This window comes from Protopterus annectens, chromosome 1.part0 (genome assembly GCF_019279795.1).
Source record: "Protopterus annectens isolate FY-2018-M chromosome 1.part0, PAN1.0, whole genome shotgun sequence".
NCBI lineage: Eukaryota > Metazoa > Chordata > Ceratodontiformes > Protopteridae > Protopterus > Protopterus annectens.
Genome location: NC_056725.1, coordinates 17,511,091 through 17,537,258, shown reverse-complemented (window position 1 = coordinate 17,537,258; position 26,168 = coordinate 17,511,091). Strand labels below are relative to the sequence as shown.

The window sequence follows — 26,168 nt, the reverse complement described above, 5'->3', positions numbered from 1 at the left end:
AGGACCCACGAGGCTGGAGCTGAGAGAACTCCCATTTTAATTTGCATCCTAAGAAATTTCCACATCATACTATCTACATCTGCTTCAGACAGGCTCTGAAGGATTGAAGGAGAGAAAGCTGTAGATGAAGGCCTGGAATGTCATCTAGGTAGCTGTTTGAGGAACGGAAAAAAGCAATCTGGGTGAGATAGTGTCCTAGAGTAAAGTTGGAGTATGGATCCGAGGGGGATCTCTTGGCTTTTGGTTTCAGATCCAACACGGTCAGATCTGACTTTTTCAAAAGTTTAGCTGGTGAGTCCATTGTAGAAGTTGAAGTCGACACCGAAGTAGGACGACATTCAGGGGATCTTTTGTGACATTTATTAGCAACAGAGTCGCCCTTCTTGTCCTGTTTCTTAGGTGTTTGAGCCCTAGCAACCAGACTGGAGTGTTTAGAAGGGATAAAATTCCTAAGTATAAGTTTCTTCTTTCTATCACTCTAGACTCTAGAGTTAAAGCCTTTACAGATTTCACAATCCATGTCTAGGTGTTTGGGACCTAGACATTATACACATTCTGTGTGGGTGCCCAAATTCAGAATGTTGTGCTCACAAGCCACGCATTTTTTGAAACCAGGCAGTTGGTCCAACATATTGAAAATATGAAGTAAGAGAAAACAACAATCCATTATAAGAGGAAAACTAAAGATTTTTTTAAAGAAATAGAGAGAAAGAAAGGGAGACAAAGAATTGCCAACAATGGTAATTAAAGGAGTATGAAGGCTGATACAGAAAGTGGGAAAAAAAACCCAGAAAACTACCAATGATGGTAAAAGTAGGTAGCTGAAACTTTCGATTATTTAATACCCAAAGCTTGAGATTTTGCAATCCCAGCAAATGAGATATGAGGTATAACTCCAAAAAAACGGCTCACATAGTGTCTGTAAGGTAACGGTGGTCCCAAAATGACCAGAAAAAAGACTGAATCCAAAAAATGATCAAGAATCATGAGATACCTTAAAAAATAAATAATTGTTTAATAAAGTGGTAAGTGATCCAAATGATTAAGTGCTTTCATCTCTTAAACAAACATGGGACTTCATTAGAACCAAGAAGTATAAAGACAAGTGATTTAAAAAGCAAACTGAATCTTATCACATGAACAACTTCATCCAATAAAAAACTACAGAAAAAAGTGCATTCAGTAAAAATGTTCATTTAAAAAACCAATAAGATAGCACCATCATTTATAGTTTACAGAAAAAATGTTAAAAGTTAATAAATATTAATAAATGTTAATAGAAGTTGTTCATTTTTATTAAAAATCCCAAGCCCTACTTACTAAGCTTCAGTACTGGGACAATGGAAACTTGCTTGCTTAAACCCAACCCACTGGAAGCATTCAGCCGTCGTTGCCAGATCAACTCCCTGTACTCTAACTTGGTTTCTCAAGACCCACCTTGTACATCATAAGGGACCACTTCCAATAAACCAAAACTAAAATTTCCCAAATTACATGGCTGTGTATGTTTGAACAAAGCATTGTTGTCATTCTTTGAAATGGCTTATAAATATTCATAAATTCTCTTTCTGTTTTCCCCACAATATTTGGAACATCCTTTGCATAGTGCTATGTATACCATATCCCTGGAGGAACAACAACCCACAGCCAGGGGGATCCCGTAGGGAAAAACATCCAAAACAATGCAAACTTGTTCCAGTACATGGGGACACTGGTTACAAGCTCCACAATTTCTAGTGCCTTTAAAATGTGCACTTGTGTTGGTAGTAATTGGGTGGTCAAGTAAGATTTTACAATTTCTCCCTGTCTTGCAGATGAAATTAGGAGTTTCACCTAAGATTTTCATTCACTTTAAAAATATTCCAATTGTTAGTGATTATATTCTTAGCTTTTTTAGATTATGTGCTAAAAGAAATTACTAAAGAATTAAAAAAAAAAGAGAGAGATCTGAGGTATGTTAGGTTGGCGGGGCGTAACAGGGAAAGGGAGGAGCTCGAGAGTTCAAGATTCTATAATCTGGAATAAGAGGCAGAGTCAGATCAGAGGGTAGGATTCTAACCCAACAGTTGAGGAAGAACGAAACCAGACATCAGATTAATAATATACAGTTCCAGATCCCAAGAATCATTTTTACATAAAATAGCCAGTAAAGGATACTCCTTTGTAAATTTTGCTCAGATTTTCAAACACCAACAACATTATGCTTTTAAGTATTTTATTTTTTAAGTATACCTAAATAATAGATATATTTTTTTAAAAAGTGCTATTTTGTGCTCGATTTCCTTCTGTGCAATGGTCTTGATGACTTTCATCAGTTTTAGAAGCATTGCTTCTGTTTTCTAGCTCAGTCACTTTCCTGCGTAGTCTGTCCAGTACAAGCGCTGTGGTCTGGTTCAGACTGTGCTGTAAAAAAAAAAAATCAGTAATATTAGTATTATGTACACCTGTTGTTTGCTGTCTTATAACTGAATACATACTTACTATTTTTCATTTGGATTAACTAAATAAAATCATCCAATTAATCCCTCAACAGATTTTCACTTCATAGACTCATCTTCTTCAAATCTGACAGAAAAAAAAATGGAACTTCTGGAATCTGAAATCAGATTCTAAATAGTCTCCTGGTATTTACTCCACAAATACGCTTCCACTCAGAATGGACACTGCAGACAATGAAACTAAATGAGTTAACTCATTCATTTATCATCAAACCCTTTAAAACAGACATTCATTAGAACCTAATTCATGGCATAATAATAATAATAATAATCATATCATTCTTGTTATAAACCCAGTTTGATTCTGGACTGAGAGGCCAAATTAGAAAGTTCAAGCACAGCAGATTAACACTACTATTGCAATAACTTATTTTCTTTTATCGAGAATTAATCTTCATTTGCTGAGGAAGCCTAGATGAACACTAAAATGCACTTGAAAACCAAGTTCCAAACCTTAGTTTGAAGACCTGACAGTCACTTTCTCTGGAACTACAACTAAAACTGTGAAGATGTGTTAAAGTCCTCAAAGGAACTATGTATCAAACAATGCTAAGGACCTGCAGGAAACCAGAGACATCTCCACTTCATGAAATATATCTTTAAGCCTTTTTTAAAAACATCTTCATTAAATTGTTACTTAAGACAGGCAAAATACATTAACAGACAAGAAAACAAACCATTTTAACATTTTTCTATTTAAATACAACATATCTCACGTATATTATCTTTACTATCAGTCCAACATTTCAAAAAAATTGTGAATCCCTGTCTTCCCTTAAACCTCACTCTTGAACATTATTATGCATACATTGTTCCACAATTTCCATTTACTTTTATGTGACTTTCTGCTTCCCTTTTCTAAAGATCCCTCTTCCAGTTCTTTTATTTTTTTCATAATATGTGATACCGCACACACAGCTGGTGAAGACTTTTTTTTTTGGCAACCAACAAAATTAAGCACAACAAGGCTTCACTATATCTAGGAAATTCAGATCCTGTCTTCTGGCTCAAAATAATTATTTCCTTACTTACAGGCAGCCGTTTACTCACCCAGTATTTCCAATAACAGTACTCTGTATGGAATTTTTAAAATATGCCAACTCATTACACCCCCAAGACATATGTTCTCAGTTAATTCTTTCTTCTCCTCACACCCCAACATTTGCTATCTACCTAAGGAAAAATTCTTTGAAGTCTGCTTGGGGTATAAAAATAACTATGCAAACCCTTCTAAGCAAATATCCTAAACCTACTGGACTTAGTTGCATATTTCTGAACCCTACATATGTATTCCCATTGTTTTCACAGATTCTCTTCCCAATCTTTTCTAGCCTGCTCTGATTGAGTCTCGTAGTTATCATGCAATATTTTATAAGCCCTACTTCTTATTTCAGCTTTTCACGGTTAGGGGTTGCCACAGCGGATCACCTGTCCACTCATGATTGGCAGTGGAGTTTTACAGTGTTGAGTTGCCAGACCAGTGCCCAACCTTCCACAGAAGGCGCACACATGCACCTAGGGCCAATCCACATACAGCAGGTCTTTGGGATGTGGGAGGAAACCGGAGCACCCGGAGACCCACGCTACCACAGGGAGGACATGCAGACTCCGCACTGAAGGCACCCCAGCCGAGGATCGAACCGGAGAACCTCTTGTTGTGAGGCGGCAACGCTAAAAGCTGCACCGATTTTATAAGCTACTAATTATCCCTTTTTTTAACAACTACTACTGTTCTCGATTCAACTAAAAAACCTACTACAGCAGGTCTTTCACTTAAAATACCCCTACCCCATTCTCTTTGCCTGTACTCTGAGCTCAAGCCCTGGTAGGGAAGGCAATCTCTAGCCTGCAATCCAAATGTCTTCTTGGCCTCATCTCACTCTATTACCTTTCTTGCTTGAATTATTTCCTCCCAACATCTTGATTCTTTTGCCAGGTTTCTCCAGTAAATTCCAGCCCCCCCTTGTCTTTAAACCTTTTTAAAGCATTTCAGTAATTAGATAAATACAGACTAGCCAACCTTGCCGCTATCCGTGAGAAGGTACTTTGTGACAAACAATTCATGAATGTAAATTAAGTAGGTGGCAAGGATCTGGATTCACACATCAAGCTATCTTTCTAGTCCAAGATCCAGTTGTAAGACTGGTTTGTTACTAAGTATGACAAGAGGAAACTAGATCAATGTAAAATAGCTCGACTACAGCAAGGCCCTGACAAGAGGAAACTAGATCAATATAAAATAGCTGGACTACAGCAAAGCCCTCACAAGGTGCCCTACTGGGATGGATCTAATCAGGCTAGCTGATAACAGGCAAATGTGGTATAAGGGAGGCAAATGCCAAGCAAGAAGTCAGTGACTAGTCTGGTGTGACGACAGGACTGCTCAGCATACTGTCCATCAAGTATCATACTGGACCAATGCACTAAATAAAGACCATTAGTTCCCAGCTCTGTGATGTACAGCAATAAAGCTCCAACTATTATGCAGACAACTTGTGTTTAACTAGCGGCTTGGTTGCTGAAAGAGTTGAAAAGGGGAGGGTGGGAATAAGTAGCAAATGCCGGCTTGCATCTCTGGGAAGAGGGTCAGATGGTCCAGTGGCTGCTTTACAACATGCAAATCCAGGTGTGCAGGCAAAATAGCCATAACTGGAAAAGTCGGCTTGGAACATCAAGCTGGTGAATGTAGCCTTCAATGCTGTGTAGGTTGGGGGCATTCACATTTAGGAGAAAGGCACAGCAGGCCCTCGCTGTGATGCAGGTGCCCATGGCAGACACCAAGAGGAAAGGTTAAAGTGTAAAAGAAAAAAAATCCAGACAGCTGTTTAATATGTGACTGGCTCTCACACTACGGGGAAGTAATAAACTGATCACAGAGGGATAATGGTCACCATGCACTGGAGGAATAAATAGCAAACAAACAAACAAAAAAACGTGAATCAATTTCTTAATGACAACTACACTGAGGTAGCAATGGGCACTGTGATCTCTAACATTTTACAGGGTAAATAAGTATGCTGTAGTTGCACTATTCTGAAAAAAATGCAAGGTTAGGCATTAAAGTGCACAAAGGTGGGCCATCCACAGACCCATAAGTCTCACTAGTCTTATACGGAAAGCCATGGAAATGATCAATAATAGTATAGTAACCCTCCAGACCCTGGACCCAACCCAGTTTGGTTTAATAGAGGGCAGATCATGCCTACTCAACCTGGTGGACTTCTTTAAGAAGGTTACCAAAGCAATGGATGAGGGCAAAATGGTTCACATTGCCTTCCTTGAAATGGCCAAGGCATTTGACAAACTCAAGAGGTTAGGTACAAACCGGTATGTCACCCGGTGGATAGCCATCTGGCTCACAGACAGGATCCAGGAAGTTAAAATTGGGGAGTCCAACTCTACAAATAGACTAGTTACAAGTGGAGTCTCTCTGGGATCAGTCCCTAGACCACTCCTTTGTGGCATTTTCTTCCTGGAAGTCAAGGTCAATGGCTGACTAAATTTGCAGGTGATTGCAACTTAGAGCGCTCACTGAATCCCACACCAACACAAATGTTCTCCAGGAAGGGCTGACACAGAGGAATAACTGGTGTCAGAGCCATGGACTAAAATTAATGTCAAGAAATGCATAATAGTATCCTTTGGGAAGTCATTCACCCCTGGTAACTATCATACTGACAACACTCCCCTTAGAACTGACCGAGTGGTCAGGGACTTGAGGACATACATAGACAGTAATTTAGCATTTGACTATCATGTGTCTATAGTAGTGAGAAAATCATTCTATGTTGCACAACTTATAAACAAGGGTATGACTCCTAGGTCCAAGGAAGTCATTGTTCCACTGCATTCAGCATTCATCAGAACTATCATTGAGTACAATGCGCCCTTTAGTATCTACCTAACAAGGCATATCCAACAAATGGAACATACACAGAGGTTCCTCACTAAAAGAGTGCAGGGTGTAAGTAAAATGTCCTATGCAAACGGCCTCAAGGCCCTATCCCTTTACTCTGTCTCCTACAGGCTGTTGATGGGAGATCTATGCCTGGCATACTGGCCATTTCCAGACCCCACTCTGATGGAATTCTACATATCAACAAAACAAACAGCACCAGAATTACCTGTTGTAAAGACTTAAACCTTGCTTGTGATAGCAAGGACCTACTGGAGAGACAGGTATGTATCCAGAGATTACCCCATTTCTTGAAGAAGGTCCCCATCCATGTGAAGTAGATGTCCTCCCTAACCCAATTTAAGTGTAACTTGGACAATTAGATGGAGAACAGGAAATTCAAGCCTGGCACCTATGTCCCTAATGGATACAGGCAACCTGTAAATGGTTCATCTCCCAGGCCCCTGCTTACACTTATCCAGGGTACCAGAACTTGTCAGAGATTTGGGATGCATGGCTAGGCTTAAACAGGACCTTGTGGTTGTTAGCCTAGTAAACACCTATGAACCTATGATTAAGAGATTCCAGAGGTACTCTTCTAGTGGAGGAAGAGAAAAGATATGGTTGTTAGCTCAGTTTCCTAAATATATTCATTTTATTTATCTATCCTTTGCTTACCAGGTTAGTCGCACTAGGCTAGTGATCTCATTTCAGGGGAAACCCAACATGATATTTATATTACTGGGGAAGTTTGGCCAGAACATCAGAGAACTTCCCCTACTCTTGCTTACAGAGACGCGATTGTGTATGGTGCATTCAGCTTCCTGTTTCCAGTCCAGGCACAAAGGCAGCTCGGTGAAGCAGGAAGAGTGATTTGCAAATATGGAAGGGGGAAAGGAATATGCAGAACATGATGATGTTTATGATATTGTTAGTCAAACTACAGAAGCAGTATGTTTGCCGAAAACATTAGTGGAATGTGAGGAGAAGGGAAGGTGTGGTGAAGGAACTGGAAAAGGCAGTCAAACCTTTTCAAGGGCCGGTTAAGGAAAAATAACTTATGCTAAGGGACTCCAAGGATTTGTTTCAGCAAAAAGGTCTTTGAGGAAGAGGTTACAACACAAGAACGTGTTGTAACAATCCTCCAGTCAGGAGGGTTGTGGGATGATTTGTTAATGGAGTTGGATTGGAAAGTGGAAATGATGCTTCACTGGGTGGAGGAAATACAGAGAGAGGACAGTCCATAGGTCGAGAATAGAATGTTGTACTACTGAGATGGTGAAGTTGAGAGTGGAGAAGGAAAGAAAACTGTGAATGTAGAAAGAAAGATTTTCAAGGTATGAATCAAAAAGAAAGAAGATGGAATGGATAGATACAAGGTATGTGATAAAATAACACCTTCAGGAGTGAGACTATATGAAGTAAGGGCATTTATTCATACTAATAACAAGACTTTTAGTGACATTATTTTGCAACTGGTAAAGCTGTGCAAAATTTTCTAGGAGTATGATAAAAAGGAGGACTGTGCTCCTTGGAAGTCTTATGTATTTAATGCTTTTCAAAGAGAGACTAAGAAAAAAAATAATCAATTTAGAACTGAAGTTGAAAAATTTACTTTGAAGAAGTATTTTTGTGTGCAAAGATATAATAGATATTGTAAAAGTGTATGGCAACAGAGATTTATGCATGAGACTCCAAGGTTGTTTTAAAAATGCAAAATGATAATATTGTGCATATTCCAAGCATTATAAATATGAAAGGGGACAAAAGAATGGTGAAATATTCTGGGCAGCTAAAGACATGTTTTTTGGTGGGAAAGCTGATCATCTGATAAATAATTGTGAAAAAATAATGTTTTGGGTGTGGAGAAATGGGACATGATATAAGAAACTGTGAAATCAAATGTTATAAATGTAAGAAAGTGGGACACTTGGGAATGCAATGTGATTACAAAGTAACTGAGTTAGAGCAACAGAATGCAGACACATTAACACAGCAAAATCAAGAGAGCAAGGACATAGCAATAGAAACAAAAATAAAGAGTGTAGAAATAGAAAGTGAGGAAATAAATGATTTGGAACCTAAATAAGATTTAGAAAAAGTCAGTAATGAAAAGTTTTATTCTTAATAAAGGAGAGGGGAAAGAATCAAGGTTAAGTAACAGTGAAGATATGAAATGGAATTTAAACAAAAAAGAAATTCTACTGGTAAGAGAGTTTGAGACAGAAAAAGAAAAATGGTAGAAGGACACAATAAAAAGAGAGAAAGGTTGGGTTCTTTAATATTTAAAAGTTAACATTTTGTGTAAGTTACTTGCATTAAATGTTAAAAGTTTTAAAGAATGCTGTAAGAAGAATAAGTATTCTTGAATAGTGTAAGAGACAGGAAAGTGACATTAGATTAGATGATACTAAGTTTTTAACAAATGAAGAAAGACAATACTTGTAAGTGTGATGGGGAAAAATGTGATCTTTAATTTAGGGAGACATGTTTAGGAATACTTATTTTGTATAAGGAGACTATAAAAGTTTTAGATTTTACATTTGTTACTGTTGCTTAAACTATGACTCGATGTAAGAAAGGGAAATCAGGTATTTACAATCACAGCAATTTATGAATTTGTTAAAAAAAGAAGGAAGTGATGTTTAAAAGTATAATGCAGGACTAAACATGGATATTTGATAGGTGATATTTGACTTACAGTAGAGGTAAACATAAAACAAAAATAGATTTTTTTTAGTTTCAGCGGTGTTAAAAATTGGGGATGGATGAGTATTTACAGACAGCTTTTTCGAATCCCAGGGCTATATGGATTACTCTAAGATAATTCCAACTATATAAAATAGGAAAAGGAGTAAAAAGGATTAACGAGGTTAAGTGAGATAAAGAAGGGAAGATGGATGTAATAAGTTTATGAAGGACCACATGGAAGTGACACCTTTTTTTATAAAGACTGGTCTGAGTGATGGTTTTTAAATAAAAATACAAACAGTGTTATATAAGCATGGAAAATTTAAAAAGAAGAAATAAAAAAACAGTGTATTATGATCAACTGAGTAAGGATATTTGTGAAAGTTTGAGAAAGAACAAAGAAAGTTGCTGTATTAAAGAAAATTAATTATATGATTTAAATAAAAAAGAAATACAGTATTTGTTATATAAACAAAGATATTTTTTGCAAGAAAAAGGAGGAAGAAATTGCAACATATTTCAGTAAACTTATTAAAGAAAATGACAGTATTATGAGACTAATGAAAGACAGGTCAGGTATACTACAAACTACACAAGATACAATTATAGAAACAGTAAAAAGATAATGTTAAAGAAAGTTTAAGAGGGAAGAAATCACAATGTACTAAGAAATGGAAAGTGGATATCTTTTTGGAGAAAGATAAAGATTTGGAAAAAAAAAAGATTAGAATGGAAAAAACAGAAAATATTTTAGGAAAAGTAAATCTGGAAACTGCTGCAGGGCCAGATGGAATACAGTATAGAATGTATATGAATATGAATGTAGTTCAAAAGACCGGTTTCTTAAAAGTATTAATTGAATGGTTAAGAAAGGGTTTTCAGTATAAAGGACTGTGTAGCACTGTAATTAAATTCACACGGAAAAAAGGAGACAAGTATGATGTACAGAATTAGAGTTCTTGATAACACTGAATATAAGATTTTTATGAAAATTTTGCAAAACAGAGTGAAAAGTAAGTTAAGTAAGATTATAAATAAAATATTTATGGTATAAAAGGTAAAGTACAGGGTTTACTGTTAGCCAGAGAATTAGTGGATGATATTTTATATAAGAATGTTCGAGTAAAATGAATGATGGATGATTTAAATAAGGCATTTGATTCAATTCAGTACAGCACCCTATGGAAGATGGGTCTATATTACCATATCAAATGGTAACAATATTGAATGCTCATATGAGCGAAAACGCAGGAGAACGAACTTGCTATTAAAATCACACATTATACTTCTGCGCAAAAAAGGAAATTCAAAAGACAGTAATAACTTTAGATCTATAGAAATCCTATCTCACCTCACCAAAATACTTGAAAATTCTATTGAAAAACAACTGCTAGACTATCTCCTGCAGAACAACTCCATCCCCTACATAACATAATTACCATCCTTCCCAAAATACTAACACTTCCCTTCTAACCTATATAGATACTATCAATAAAGCTAGATAATGACAAACAGGTCTCTTCCTTATTTCTAGGGTTGTCTAAAGCTAGAGTTTGCCACAGCAAACTTTTGCTTCAGATGTCCTCATCAGAAGGCATCTCTCAAGGTATCAGTCAGTAAAATGGCACTCCATGTTCTTTCCTTACTTCCCAGTCATCAGCAGTATACCACAAGGCTCTATTCTTGTACCCCTCCTCTAACATTTTCACCAACACCCTTTATACTTCCACAAAACAGGCCACCCTAATACAATACGCAGATGATTCCACTTTAATTTGCACATCTGACAGCATGGTACAACTCCAAAAAATTACTCAGGAAGCTAACATCCATTTAAACATGGCTTTGTAACTCACAACTGATGCTCAACCCTAAAAAGACCAAAGTACTACTTTCTCCCCAAATCCCTCTCTCATGAAAAAAAAACAAAACAAAAAAATTAAAGTCCTCTCTCGATAATACAGCCACTGAAGTCACTTTTCATAGCAAACTATTAGGAATGATAGCGAATGATAATCTTACATTCGACCTGCATATACAAAATTACATAAGAAAAACTCATCATAAAGTAGGGATGCTTTACACAGCCAAAACAATTTTCTGATGCAACTAAAACTACACTTGCCACTACTTAGCTCCTCCCAAAACTACACTTGCCACTACTTAGCTCCTCCCACTCTTCTATATAGCACTCCCATCTTTGCTAACCTCCAGTCTTCACAAAACTTGAACAGTGTTATTATAACAAAGTTGCTAAATTTGAAGCACATACCCCTTTTAGAACCCACAACTGTATAGCACTGAAAAGCCTTAACGGGTTAGAACTGCCAAATCAACTAACAAATACACACCTTATCACCTATAAAATTATCCAGCATCCATCTGTCTGTCCATCACTAAAAAACATTCTATACAACAATGTTCCCAGTCAGTCACTGTGCTCCAGTGACCAAAATCTATGTACAAACCTAGCAAATCTGCTGGACATTGTCTGTACTTGTACAAGTTTGCTAAAGCCTGGAACTCCTTACCTGTATCTATCAGATATATACCCTCCATCCCATCTTTTAAAACCACTCTGAAAGACTTCCTAGCTAAAACCTGGCTCTGTTCTTGCTCAAAACCAAGATAAACGATATCCCTAAATGTAAACTGGTACCTTTTCATTCCTTATATCTTCTTAATCTCCCTTCACTTACTTTGTTTATTTTTTTTTATTTTTTATTTTATTTAATATTTGTTGACCGGAAAAGTCCAACTAGGTTCCACAGATCCTGTTTTCAGCGGAGGCCCGGGGAGAAATGCTCCAGTAAGCTTAGTTACTAATGCTCTTCCCGGACTTTCTCAATATATCATAAGCCTGTTTTTCTTTCACTTCATATTGCAATTCCTATTTGTATTAGATTAACCTACCTTTAATTTCTCTAGAAACTGTCTAAAATTCCTCTAAATATTAAATGATTGTCATATACCTTGTATTGATTTTTAACCAATATTGTTATATTATGTCCAATTTGTTATAATTATTTAAACCACAGATGTTTTTGTTTTATTTTTGAAGATTGTAAAATTATTGTTATTAAAATGTTTGTAATAATTTAGAGCTTTTTCTCCCTGGGCTTCTGCTGAAAATGAGCTTCTACCCAGTCATACTTTCCCTGGTAATCAAATGTAAATAACCAAATAACTAGAAAGAAAGGAAAGATGAGGTACAATGCAAAGCCATAATCCTGCAGATGTCAGGTAGGTGGCAAGAAGCTGAACGGAAGGCAACAGCAAATAGTAGGGAGAAGTTAAGTTTATTTTGTTTGCATTTTGTTAACTAGGTGAACACATTATGCATCCTGCTTTCATTTCCTTTCCCAGAAAAACGTGTCCAGGACAACTGATATAAAGCTTGCTACACACATTCATACTGAATATCCCCTAAAGTACAGCAACAGGTGTGTTGCAATTTTAACAGTAGGAAGTAGTCCTTCTGTACCTAGTAGGAAGCAGGACAAAACGGCAATGGACAAAATGTAATATGCCTACAGTTGCAGAGCAGATCAAAGTAGAATGTAAACTTTTAGTTATGTACTTACCATAACTTTGGATGTATGGGATCCATCTCGCCTACATTCATGACAGATGGGTTCGGAGCCGATCCATCGGCCCCACTCGCAACTTATATACTTCTCATTGGCTGGGCTATACCCTATCCCAGGATGCACTACACCTGCTTCCCCAGATCTTGTTTGTTCGCACCCATGTAAACACAGAGACACTATAAGTCACTATAACCAACTAAAGTTCTTCAAGAAAGAGAAACCACATCCAACTTGTAATGAGAAATAAAAGTGTGTGGAGAAGTCCAGGTAGCCGCAGCACAAATATCATCTATGGATAATTTGGAGTGAAAAGCTACCGAGTAGCCATTGCCCTGGTAGAATGAGCCTTGACAGGAAAGGGAAGGTCTTTATTGGCCTGTGAATAAAGAAAGGTGATACAGTCTTTAATCCATTTTGATATGGAGGCTTTAGATACTGGTTGACCCAATTTGTTCAAACAATTGATTTGATTTTCAGTATATTCTGCGTTATTGGAGAATTCTGGGAAAAAACAGGGAGTTCTATGGTTTGTTGCAAACAGAAAGAGGAGGCCACCTTTGGAATAAATGCAGGGTTCAATTTCAATGAAACTCTATGTTTGTGAAAATCAAATAGGGAGGATCAGAACAAAGAGCTTGAAGTTCTGAAACAGCAGATGTTATGGCTACTAAAAAGCCGCCGCTTCCAAGACAGAAATTTTAAATCACAAGTAGCAGCTGGTTCGAAAGGACGGGCAGTTAGGGCAGCAAGAACCATATTCAAATCCCAAGGAGGAACAGGATGAGATAAAGGAGGCCTAAGGAGCCAAGAAGTTTGTGAGACATTAATGAAGGTTCAAATGAGGCATGAAAATTAGAGATTGCCGCTAGCTGAACCTGAAAAGGAAGGCCAGAAAGTTCAGAACCTCCGATACTGGAGCAGTGAGAGGATCTATTTTCCATTTACTGGAATAAAGTTTGATGGTGGAAGGCTTATGGGAAGAAGACAGAATGTGGACCACATCCGCGAGAGAGCATTATCTCGGACCTGAGAGACGGATGAAGCCGTCCTGACTGATGAGTCAACAGGTGATCCAGAAACCATGGACCTTCCATGTAAATGGCCTTCTGTATCACCAATGTGAGTCAGAGCTGCCCTGGGAATCTGTCCCTGAGAAGGAACAGTGTGAAGAAAGACCCCATCTGTTGAAGATCTGCATAGTGGGTAAGACCTGGTAGATCTGCCATGTGCCTTCCCAAGAAACGCCTCAAAGGTGACGTGGCTCTGAGCTTGGAGAAGTACCTGGGGCTGTGGTGAGACCAAAGGGGGCAGTGCTCGAATTGAAATGACTGGCTCCAAGGCGGAAGCGAAATGTTCTTTTTCCAGCAAGGAAGAGATAGATTTGAAGAGTGACCATTTCGGAACTTCTTCTTTTACAAAACGAATTCAATGAATTGAGGTCCAAAATGCCTGAAGTCCTTCCCCTTTTGGTTTTTGAATGGGTCCTAAAGTAAGTTCTGATCCGATCTGGTGATGCTGATGGCTGGATGGCTCAGACTTGAAGGCCTCCGAACGAACACAAGCGAACTAACCAGGCTTGTCTCAAGAAGAACCGTTCTGTTCCCGCAGCTCTACTGCCCATCGGCCCACATACGAGATGACGAGCATGGGAATGTTAACAATATGAAAGTATTCGCCAACAGTTTCAGGTAGATTACCAACAAGGGGTCATTTTTAGCTCTTTGAAGATCCCTTTTGCCTTTGTAAAAAAAATATAATAATTCAGCGCTCTGTCTCAGAATCTCCAAGATATCTGAGAAGGAGATATCATCCGATGATGATTTGGGGATCCTTTCCGCATCATCGAGGTGCCCATGTAATAGTACCATACCTGGGAGTCATCCTCAGGCCCTGGGGCCGCTGCCGGGGCTGCAATGCAAATGAGGCACCAGTCTCAGTCTAAATCTAGGGGTGAGGTAGAGGAAGACTAGGCACCGAAGCACTAATCCCAAAAGTATTCCCTCGGGCGGCTGTAGTGCTGGAGCCGACCCATTTAAACAACACTGGAGATTGGAAGAGCCTGTAAAACCCTATAAATGAGCTTGTTCTTACGTTCTTGAAGAACAAAATTAAGCACTATAAAGAAGAAAAGCCAACTGAAAAGCCTGAGACTCGACAAAACCACAAAGGGACTTAAAATAAACAGAACAAAGGACTTTTGAACTAAATATAAACTTCACAAATATTATAAAGAAGCTGTTAAAACAGCTGTTTGATTAATATATAGCAAAACCCCAAGGTCAAGGACCAATAAAGGTAAAAATAACTACTTAGCTCCAGCCAAGTCGAGACCACGTCTAAGCTTGTAAAAGCGGACGATCTGGGGAAGCAGGTGTAGTGCATCCTGGGATAGGGTATAGCCCAGCCAATGAGAGACATGGATCGGCTCCGAACCCATCTGTCATGAATGTAGGCGAGATAGGATCCCATTACATCTGAAGTTACATGATAGCATTAGAAAAACTGATACTGAGCGCAATCAGTCTGGAGGAAAAGTGCCTAGAAATGTTTTGTATATCCTGAGGTGGGACTAAAACAGAAGTAATGTCATACAGTCAAGCATTAAAAAAATATATATATACCCAAGTGAAGCATCTGCAAATCAGATGAGCAGAAACCTGAAAAATGTAGTTCCTCAATAGAGAAACAAGAAACACCTGAGGAACAGTTTGCAAAGGCTACGATTAATTAAGCTGTGGGCCAGTAAGTGTCCACTGCATTTACCAGCCTGAGTCATGAATTAAGAGCACAAGCAGGTTACTGTGCTTTAAGAGCTTAAAGAGGAGTAACAATTTCAGGCTACCAGCAAATGCAAATATACAATAGGGGAAGAGGTTTTTGCAATGGCAGGTGGACAGGGCAGCCACTCAGCTGTTTGGAATGCAAGTTTCAGCAACACTTTACCACCTCAATGCTACAGCTAAATTTACCTGTCAACCTGAACTCCAAGTAATGCTTCTAAATATGATGAAAGTCTGTTGCCTGTGTGTATAGTCTCATATTCATCTCCAGGTTGAACTATTTCAGCGGCAGTTTTATATCCAGTGGGTTACTAGAGCTCTTCTAAAGAACTCTCATGGGCAGAATTGTGTGCATCTTTTACACTGCTTTACAGTTATATCTCACTTATGAAGGTGACTCCACTGTCCCTGAGTGAAGAAATGCTGCGTGAAGTGATGCACATGACATCAGCAATGCACTGCCCATTTAAAGTTTCCTTTCCCCAATAGTCCAAAAAATCTTCTGTGACTGTCAGAATGGCACCATACTGGGATGCCAATAACATTTAACTTAGTAAGGCATTAATATATACAGGCAATTCAGATCCTGTGTTCCATGTCAAGATAATGTTTCCTTAGTTACAGCCATTTGATCTCCCAACATTTCCGATATAGTACTCTGTAGGGAATTTTTTAAATCTACCAGCATGTTATACTTACAAAACATTACCTTCTCTCTTCCATCACACCTCCAGCATTAGCTATCTACTCAAGGAAAAATTCCTTGAAGTCTGCTTGGGGTATACAAATACCTATGCAAACACTCCCAAGCAAAAATCCTAAATCTTCTGGACTTTGCTGCATACTTTGGATCCAATAAAGATGTCCTCTCATTCTTCCTTTGTAAACTGCCATTCCAGTCTCTCTTCCCAATTCTTTCTACAGTGAACAGTTTTAATCACGGATCCAGTTATCCAGAATGCTTTTAAAGGTTGCTAGGGAGGACTCTGCATAATGTGTAAAAGCAGACAATTCCCAGAATCGGGGTTAGGTAATGACAGTGTCATCTGGTGGCATTTACGTGGTAGCACACATTTAAATCTCTAGGTCTGGTTTTTGCTTTACGTACTGGGTCATTCATAACTAGCACACAAGGCTAAAGTGGAGATCACCTCTCAGAGATATGTACAACACTGAGTAAAGGGCGTTTTCCCATTCTGTTACCTTTCCCTCTCTAGTTATTTGCTCCCAATACCTTGGTTTCTTTGCCAGTTTTCTCCAATAAATTCCAGCCCCCTCTTGAATATTGTCTGTATCCCGAATTGCAGTCATACCTATCGGCATAATCTCCTTTCTCCATTCCCATGTTGGCTTATTTCTTAGAATACTTTCTGCCACTTTATGAATATAATATTCTGTACAATTGTTATTCTCCTTAAAGATCTGCTTCCAAAATCCAAGTCTCTCTGTTTCTTGAGCCCCCTCCCTCCCCTGTTTCATCATCTCTTTCCACTTTGAATGATAATTTTCTGCTTGTGCTATACGAGCCTTAACTGTGCTGCTTTGAAATACTCCTTCAAATTGGGCAATCCCAATCTGCCTTGTGCTATTGAAAGAATCAGCTTATCACACTTGACTCTTGCCACCTTCCCCTCCCAGATCCACAAGTTCTCCTCTGGTTGATAAAATATGCCTGAATTGTGTATAAGACTAAAAGGGCTAAAAACATTTTAACTGCTTTTATCTTACTACAGATATCCATATAATAGAGCTTCCATTTTCTCACGTTTTGTATCATCTTTTGTTTAGTCTCTTCCCACATATCCTTAGTTGCCTCACTGGAATCATTTTTAATCCACACTCCTAAATACTTAATTTTATCATGTCCCAATAAATATGGATATTGCTGAACGAATTTGTGTGTGGGTACATAATTTACCGCTATTGTCTTTGTTTTTGCTTCATTAATTTTATATCTTGAAAAGATATGAAACTGTCTGAAAATGTTCCACAACACTGTAATGTCCCTTTATTGTTTTGTCAGGTATAAAACAATATTATCTTTAAATATAGAGCCAGCTTTTCTTGACTACCATACCAATTATGTCCTTGATTTTCTTTTTCTAAATACAATGTGAATAACAGAGGGAGAGAGGACAACCCTGCCCGATTCCTCTGCACAAGCAGAAATTATCAGATGGGACCCACCCACTTTTAATTTTTGCCTCCGATCCTTCATATATCCTCCTAATCAACTTTTTAATTTTATCAGGGAATGCAAATGCTTCCATTGCCCTTTTCATAAAGTCCCAGCTTACTTTGTCAAATGCTCTCTCTGCATTAAGACCCACCAACAACAGTGGAATTTTCTTACATTCTGCTTCCCTCTGGATCATCAATGTTCTGTTAATGTTGTCAAATGTTTGCCTCCCCTCCACAAAACCATAATGATCCATATTTATCTATTTTGGCATCACACTTGCATTCTTTTAGCCATTATAGACATGAATAATTTATAATCATGGTTTAGTATTGAACTGGGCCTCTATGAAGCTGGATCTGATGGATCTTTACCCTCTTTAGGTATTACAACTACCACCACTTTCTTCCAATGTTAGCACTTCTCCTCTTAAAATACTGTTAAACAGAACCTTCCAGATCTTTATCAGTTTTTTCCCTCCTACCTTCAAAACTTCCACAGGAATACCATCTATTCCTGGGGTCTTCCGTGTAGACAGTGTCATTTTGTTAATAATGCCTCACCCTTTCTAATACTTCCTATTATTAGCTGGTAAGTCACTTAAAGAAGCTAAAAAAAGTTCTGGATGCCATAAGGCAATATGGGTGTGAACTGGAAGTATGCAAAAAAGGTGCTATAGGCTTGAGTGAGTTAATACCAAATTCTCTGCATTCAGTTTAGTGACCAACTTACTTTGTGTAAAAGACAGTATAGTTGTGTAAGCAAACTTACAATAATAGTACAAATTCTAATGGCTCACTGTTGCAGTAGGCTAAGCTATACAGTTACCGCTCCTGCTTTGGGATCCTTCCCTCTGCTCTGCCAGGAGCGTGCAGTAGGGGTAAACCTATAGCTCAGGCTTCTGCAATGCTGATTCATTAATGAACATCTTTTTGATTTAACAGGTTTTGATTTTAGTGGTGCTCCCATACTTGGTGGTAGTACTTCTTCTTAGGTAGTATGACAGTAAATGGAGACAGGACATACACATTAGGAGCACCTACAATGCAAAACAAATATATTTGTTTGAGAAATTATAAATATGCATTTTATTAACCTATGTTACAAATAGTACAGACACCAACTTTTAAAACTTGCATTTCAAAGCTTTACTGGAAAGCCTCACCCAGATTCTGCTACAGTTTGCTGTGAGGGAAAGGTTAGTTTGCTTATTTGTTGTGTTTTGTATTACTTTATTGCCTTTTCTATTTTGTATACTGTGATGTGTTTTCTTTACACTGTGTTTTACTTGTATTCTGCTTTTTAACTGCATACTAAAACTTGAAAAGAGACCACAGCTCTGTCTCTTGGGAGTCGGACAGAAATTTTTCCCACCCTCTCACTCGGTTACTGTTGTGTTCTTAAAACACCACTGTCTTTCTAGTTGCCTGCCCCTTATGTTAATTTGACCATATATCTCATTTCCTCTCTGCTTTAACTGGCCGGTGACAGTAAGCACAAAATTATCATTTTGTGAAATCACTCACCTTCAACTATTTAAATTTATTGGCCATCCTACTATATTCCATAGTACCAGAATATAAGAGTGACCACCCCCTTTCAATCTATCTTGCTGTTTTAAAAATAGTGACTCTCCACTAAAACTTAACTTTTAGACAGGTACTCCTCTAGTACACCCTGCAGTGTTTAGGATAAATCTTTTTTTTTCATCTTACCTTTAAGCATTATTGTAGAGCCCACATTCTGCCTCTCAGCAGTCATCTTGGGATTAGTGTTTCTGTTTTCTCCTGGTGTGAGAAGGAGTGCAGTTACATTATTTCCTGGAGACTGTTAATCACCAGAAAGCTTAACAACTGCTCAGCTTAGAATCTGTGCTTATATTCTGATCCTGGTGAGAATAGGAGCAGACTGCATTGATTCCTGACTCTCTCTGGTTGGAGAGCGAGTGGCTGTGCTTAACATACCTGACTGGTCTGGTTGCTATTCGAGGCATCTACCAGAAAAAGGCTACAAGATTACAGACCCTTGCATCATCTGGGACAAGACTGTGGCTCACCAAACAGGCAGTGGCCTGTTTCTTTTCTTGGGACTGGTGCTAAAACTAGCTAGTTTTAGCCAGTTTTTTTTTTTTAGTTTCAGCACTCAAAACTGTTTCCTTGTGCTCAGCACTTGCTCAGAACTCGTCGTAAGCACTAAATAAATGACAAATTACTACAGCACTCGACTTTCCTCACTTGTCAAGAGGAAAACAGTTCTTAGTACTTAAATGAATAACCACCTCTCCAGGCATGTCCATGGGTCTAGCTCCCGGTGTTTTCTCCTATTCACCTGATGAATCTGGGCATCTTGGGGCAATGTAGCAATTGCCTCATGTACACTGACAACCCTCTCCCTCCTACCATCCAACACTACAACCTGTGAGAGATGCACTTATACAGCCAAACTGGAAGCCAAGCTCTCTCCAGCCAAGACTGGATTAGACAATCAAGAGGAGAAGATTAGCACATGCACCACACCACACTCAACACACAGGCCTTCAAAACCCACACATAGAAACACAAAACACACACCCACATTCACGGAGGATCTCAATAAAAATCTGGCCAAGCAACAGAGACCTCCCCAGCTGAAACACAGACAACCACCACCCCCCAACACTACCCAAATGACACACACACCACAAAATCAGTGTGCCACTCAACCTCAGCCCATAAGGCAAAACAACGTACCCAACACACTAGTCATAGGTGACTCTATAGTCAGGCACACTGATGTCCCACTCACCAAGCTAAACAAAAAGAAAGTTACTGTCAACTGCCTGTCGGGTGCCAGGATCCATCACATAATGCACGCACTCAGGTCACTCCACAACAAGTACAAATACGACTCTGTCATTTTCCATGCTGGTGTGAATGACCTGAGACGTACCTCCCTGGACTACATCAAAAGAGACATGAAGGAGCTCTCGGATCTTGTAGCCCTGGCAGGTATGACCCTAGTCCTGAGTAGCATCCTGCCATCACCCAGAATGATACTACAGTACAAGGACAAAATGATGGACTTCAACAATTAGCTAAGCTTCTGCTGTCATTCAAAGGGGATCCAGTATCTGTCTGCCCGGGACGATATGGTCGATAGACCACGATGCTTTGCCAGAGATGCCCTGCAACTGCTGCCCCTGGGATTCTGGATACTGTCTAAGGCTCTTGCCACACCTATAGTGCCTTTTTTAGGCAAGGTTCAAATGCTAAATTCACCACTGTAACAGGTACAAGCAAGCAAACTCTGAGGGTAATGCTACTCAATGCTAGAAGTCTAAACCTCAAAATGCACTCACTCGAGGCACTTCTTAAAATGGAGAACATTGACATCTGTGCAGAGACAGAAACCTGATTCAAGGCTCCAGAGAGCACCCCTACATTACCAGGCTATAATTCATACCACACCTTTCAGCCACCTAACCTGGACCGAAACACTAAAGGCGGAGGCATGTCCATATTAATTAAGGATATCCACACCTCCAGGCTAGTTGCTCAACATAATGCATCTGAAATTATCCAAGTGCAACTAACATTGGGCAAGACTGCTATCCAGGTTATAGCTTGTTACAGACCCCCCACCATGCCCCAGGATTCCCACTCTTCATTTCTTAAGATACTGCAAAATATTAAGGTACAACCCAATACCTTAATTATGGGCAATTTCAACTACCCCACCATCAACTGGGAAAACTACTCATGTACCAATTCATTCACTCAACATTTCCTGGAATTCGTAAATTCCAATGCCTTGGATCAGCTTGTCCACACCCCCACTAGGGGCAGCAGTATCCTGGACCTGGTCATTACCAATATGGGTAACCGGTGTTCCACTCCAGAGGTCAACTCCTCGCTGGTCAGATCCGACCACAAGCTAATATCCCACCCCCATTAAGGAAACCACCATCAAACATTACTCCAAAGCCAACTTCATGCTTCTTAAGACAGAAGTGGCAAACTTCACTACACCCATGCAGACAGAAAATAGAGGTACGACTGCTAAATCTTACACAAATGCAATGTATAAGCACATACACGAGTGCATGGATCATGCCATCCCCAACAGAACCAAGACACTATCCTCCTAAAAATGGAAGCCAATCTGGTGGTCCCCTGCCATAAACAAACTCTATAACAGAAGGAAGAAGTTGTTGCAAAAAAGAGTAAAATCCCAAGACTAGAGGAACTCCCTAGTCGGCCTCAGCAAGAAGCTGAGATCCCTCATAAAATCCTCCAAAACCAGTTATGAAAATAAAATTGACACTGATTCCAAAGACAACCACAAAGCATTCTACAGCTATGTCAAGAATCTCAATGGCAACACTCAGATCTGCTCTGAGCTACAGCACAATGGCACTAAATATACAAAACCAACCGATATTGCCAGCATCCTGGCAGATAGGTTCAGTGCTAACTTTACCCGCCTCTCACCCTCCAAAGGGCTCATCTTAATACTGGAAGAATGCAAAGCCCCTGTAAGCACGGATGAACAAGTAAAGACCTAACTCTCCAAAGCCGAGAACACAATATGCATGGGACCAGACAACATTCCAGGCTGCGTACTGCACGAACTACAGAAAGTACAGTTGTGTACACTTACCATAAATGTAGATGTTTGAGTGTATTCACCTGTTGCAGTCATCACATTTGGGTAGATTCCCAAAGCTAAGAATGGGAGGAGGAATTTAGATAGCATTAGGACCAGATATAAGGCCCTGCAAGACTACAGTGGCAAAACCAGCTCTGGATTTAGAGAAAATAGGCAAATGGTAATGCTTGGTGAAAGTATGTACAGAACTCCAGGTAGCAGCTTCTAGGATGTCCATGGTAGGGACACCTGTGAGAAAGGCTGTAGAGGTAGATGCAGCCCTGGTTGAATGTGGTGTTATCACCTGTTGGATAGGTTTTCCATGGTGCTTATAGCAGAAATTAATGCAATGGCCTATCTGATTAGAAATGGTTTGCTTTGAAATGGCCTTCCCCACTGCCCCTGCAGCAAATGCCACCAGCAGTTGTTCAGATTTCCTGAGAGGTTTAGTCCTATCCAAGTAAAATCTAAGTTGTCTGTGCACATCTAAGGAGTGCAGTATCTGTTCCCCTTTGTTCTGTGGATTAGAAAAGAAGATTGGCAAATGAATGGACTGATTAAGAGCCACACTGGATATTACCTTGGGCATGAAGGAGGGATTGGTCCTGAGAGACACCCTGTCCGCATGAAAGATGATGAAAGGCTCCACTGCCATAAGGGCCTGTAATTCAGACACCCTTCTTGCTGAGGTGATGGCTAAAAAGAAGGCTATTTTCCAAGAAAGGTATTTCAACTCTGCATTTGCAGCTGGCTCAAAAGGAGGAAAAGTTAAGTTTTTCCAATACAAAGTTAAGGTCCCAGGCTGCAGTAGGGGCTCTCCTGGGTGGTCTTAAGTTTTTGGCCCCTCTGAGGAACTGCTTGAGCAGTGGATGAGAGAAGAGGAGAGGAGTGGTTCTGTGTTGATGGAGGAAAAGGAAAGGCCCTTGTGAAGCATCTCAGTTAAGTATTGAAGAATCGGAGGTAAATTGGGCGCTGCTGTGCTCATCCCCTGAGTTTGGTTCCAGGAACAGAATCTTTTCTATTTTTCAGCATAAGATTTTCTAGTACTAGGCCTCCTTGCCTCCAGAATGACTTCCGACACTTGTTTACTGAGGGATGGTAACAGAGAGATCAGGTAATTAGCCAGGCTGCCAAGTTCTGGGTTTGAAGCTGAAGGTGCAGAATCTGGCCCTTCAGCTGGGACAGCAGGGTAAAGGTCAGAGGCAGGTGCCATGGTGCCAACAGTGACACACTGCACAAGAGGGGGTACCAGTGTTGGCGTGGCCAGTCTGGTGCAATTAGTATCGTCCTTGGTTTGTCCCGTTTGATCTTTAGTAGTACCTTGGAGAGGAGAGGCAGAGGAGGAAAGGCATAAACTGATAGATTTTTCCAAGTGAAGGACAGGGCATCCAATTTCCAAGCTTGTTTATGGGGAGTCCTTGTGCAGAATTTGTCCAATTGGTAGTACTGGGGGGAGGCAAACAGGTCTATCTCTGGGCTCCCCCATTTGTTTATCAACATGTTGAATGTCTTTGGTTCAAGTTTCCACTTGTGTGGGTCCATGAGATTTCTGATTAGATCGTCTGCCAGTGTATTTAGCTTTCCTGGCAGGAATTGAGCCTGTAGGTGCACTTGGTAGCTCAAGGCTGTGTTCCACAGAGCCATGCTAGTCTGCAGAGAGGGTATGAGTGGGTTCCCCCCTGCTTGTTTATGTACCACATAACAGTGGTGTTGTCCTTCTTTACCATTAATTGCCCTGGAAGAATGTGGTCCTTGAAGGGTGTCAGAGCATTCTGTACAGCTAACATTTATTTTTGATTGATATGTAGGTGCATTTGACTTGGGTTCCATTTGCCCTGAATGCACCTCCCTGCCAAGTGAGCCCCCCATGCATAGTCTGCTGCATCTGTTGTTAGGGTTTGGGCAGCAGGGGGTAGAATGATTGGCACTCCCTTGTTCTGGTGACAGGCCTCTGCTCACCAAAGGAACTCTAACTGTAGGCAAGGTATGATAGGAATCATTGCTTCTAGATCTTGAGAATGTTGACAACATAGGCTTTTTAGATACCACTGCAGTTTCCTCATATCTAGTCTTGCATATGGAATTAGGAGAATGCAGGAGGCCATGAACCCCAAGGCTTGCAGTATTTGTCTTGCAGATAGCAGGGTCTTTGTGGCCATTAGTTTGAAGTAAGCTGTCAAATGAACTTGTTTCTCTGGTGTGAGGAAAGCCATCTGGGAAGTTGTGTTCAAGCTTGCTCCCAGGAATACAATTTGTTGGCAGGGTACCAGATGTGATTTCTTTTGTTTATGGTGTACCCCAGAGAAGTTGGGATTTTTTGTGCAAATGCCAGATGTTTCAATAGTATGTCCTGGCTTTCAGCCTGAATTAGACAATCGTCCAGGTATGGGTATATTTGAATATTTCTTTGCCTACAAAATGCAATGACTGGAGCTAGGCACTTTGTGAATACCCTGGGCACAGTAGATAAGCCAAAGGGCAGTGAAGAGAACTGATAGTGCATGAAGCTGGCTTTGAAGCGTAGGTATCTTCTGCAAGATTCCCTGATTGGGATGTGCAGGTAGGCTTCCTTTAAATCCAGTGTTGCCAACCAGGCATCCTTGCCTAGCATAGGAAGCAACTGGTGAAGAGTTAGCATCTTGAATTTTGGGATCACCAAAAAAGTGTTTAGAATAGAGATCCAGGATAGGACGCCAGGAGTTGTCTTTTCTGGGCACCAGAAAAAGTCTTGAGTAGAAACCTTGTCCCCCCTTTCGTCTTCTGGGACAGTTTGAATAGCCCCTATCCTTAAGAGAGATAATTTGATTTAGGGGTAGATCTGGCCAACCGTTTGGGGTTGGTAAAGTGTGGAAGTGGAATCCGTATCCTTGGGAAACTATATTTAAAACCCATTTGTCTTAGGTAATGAGTTCCAAGTTTTTTGCCTGCAGAGCAATCTTTCCCCCTGAAGGAGCAGTCAGTTGAGATGGGCTTGGAAGTTTTAAAGTTAAGTCATTGAGACAGCTTACCATAAGGGGGAGTCTTACTACTCCCTTCTTTGGAAGTGGGAGCCCCCCACTGTTTAGTCCTGTGCGTACCTTGGGACTGAAGCCTGAGTGTTCTGCTGGTTCTGGGTTTGGACTGAGAAGGCCTGGAAGAGGCAGGAAAGGACCAATTCCTAGAGGGCCAATGCCTACTAAATCTTGGAGGCTGTACTTGCAGGAAATCTTTAACAGTTTGCATAGATTTAGCTTTTTCCTCCATCTTTTTAAGTACTTCTGCTTTGTTGCCAAAGAGGCGGTCCTGGTTTAAGGGAGCATCCAGCAATTTAGCTTTAACATGATCTGGCAAAGATTGCTCCTTAAGTCAAGCATGCCTTCTAAGTACAGACCCAGTAACAACAGCCCTGCAAGATGCCTCTAGTGAATCAAAACCACATTGCAAAGTATGTTTTCCAACTTGTTCAGCAGAATGCATTATATCCTGTAAATCCTTATTTTCAGCACAGTCAAGAATCAACATCATTTTCTGTTTAAGCAATCCAATAATATGCTGCTGATACTTTAACATATGAAACTGGCAGTTTAAGGCCCTAATGGCCAAGGTTGCAGAAGTGTATACCTTCTTACTCCATCTATCCAGCACCCTGGAATCTCTATCAGAGGGGGTAGAATTTTTGGCAGTAGTAGCCTTAATGCCCTTGGGTCCCTGTGAAATGGTCTCAGGATCCGCAGCAGGATTTTTAAAGAGGAACTTGTGAGAGTCAGGAACCCTGAAATATCTATCTGGTTTTCCTGGAGCAGGAGGTAAGGAGTCAGGGGCCAAGTTAGACTCCGACAAGGCATCATCAACAATGTCCAGTACAGGTAGGATAGCTAAAGACCTGTGTTGGGGCAGGAGTAAGAAGTCCCTAAGCCTCTTTTTAGAATC

General features: G+C 39.9%; 1 protein-coding gene across 1 annotated transcript in view; it reads right to left on the bottom strand.

Moving 5' to 3' along the window:
• Positions 1–2,201: 2,201 nt before the first annotated feature.
• The window catches only part of KPTN (kaptin, actin binding protein), a 1,335,927-nt gene continuing 1,311,960 nt past the window's right edge, over positions 2,202–26,168 (bottom strand). The window contains exon 10 of the mRNA XM_044079008.1: positions 2,202–2,403. Coding sequence (XP_043934943.1) covers positions 2,254–2,403 — 150 coding nt within the window. The 3' untranslated portion in view covers positions 2,202–2,253. The remainder of the gene's footprint in view (positions 2,404–26,168) is intronic.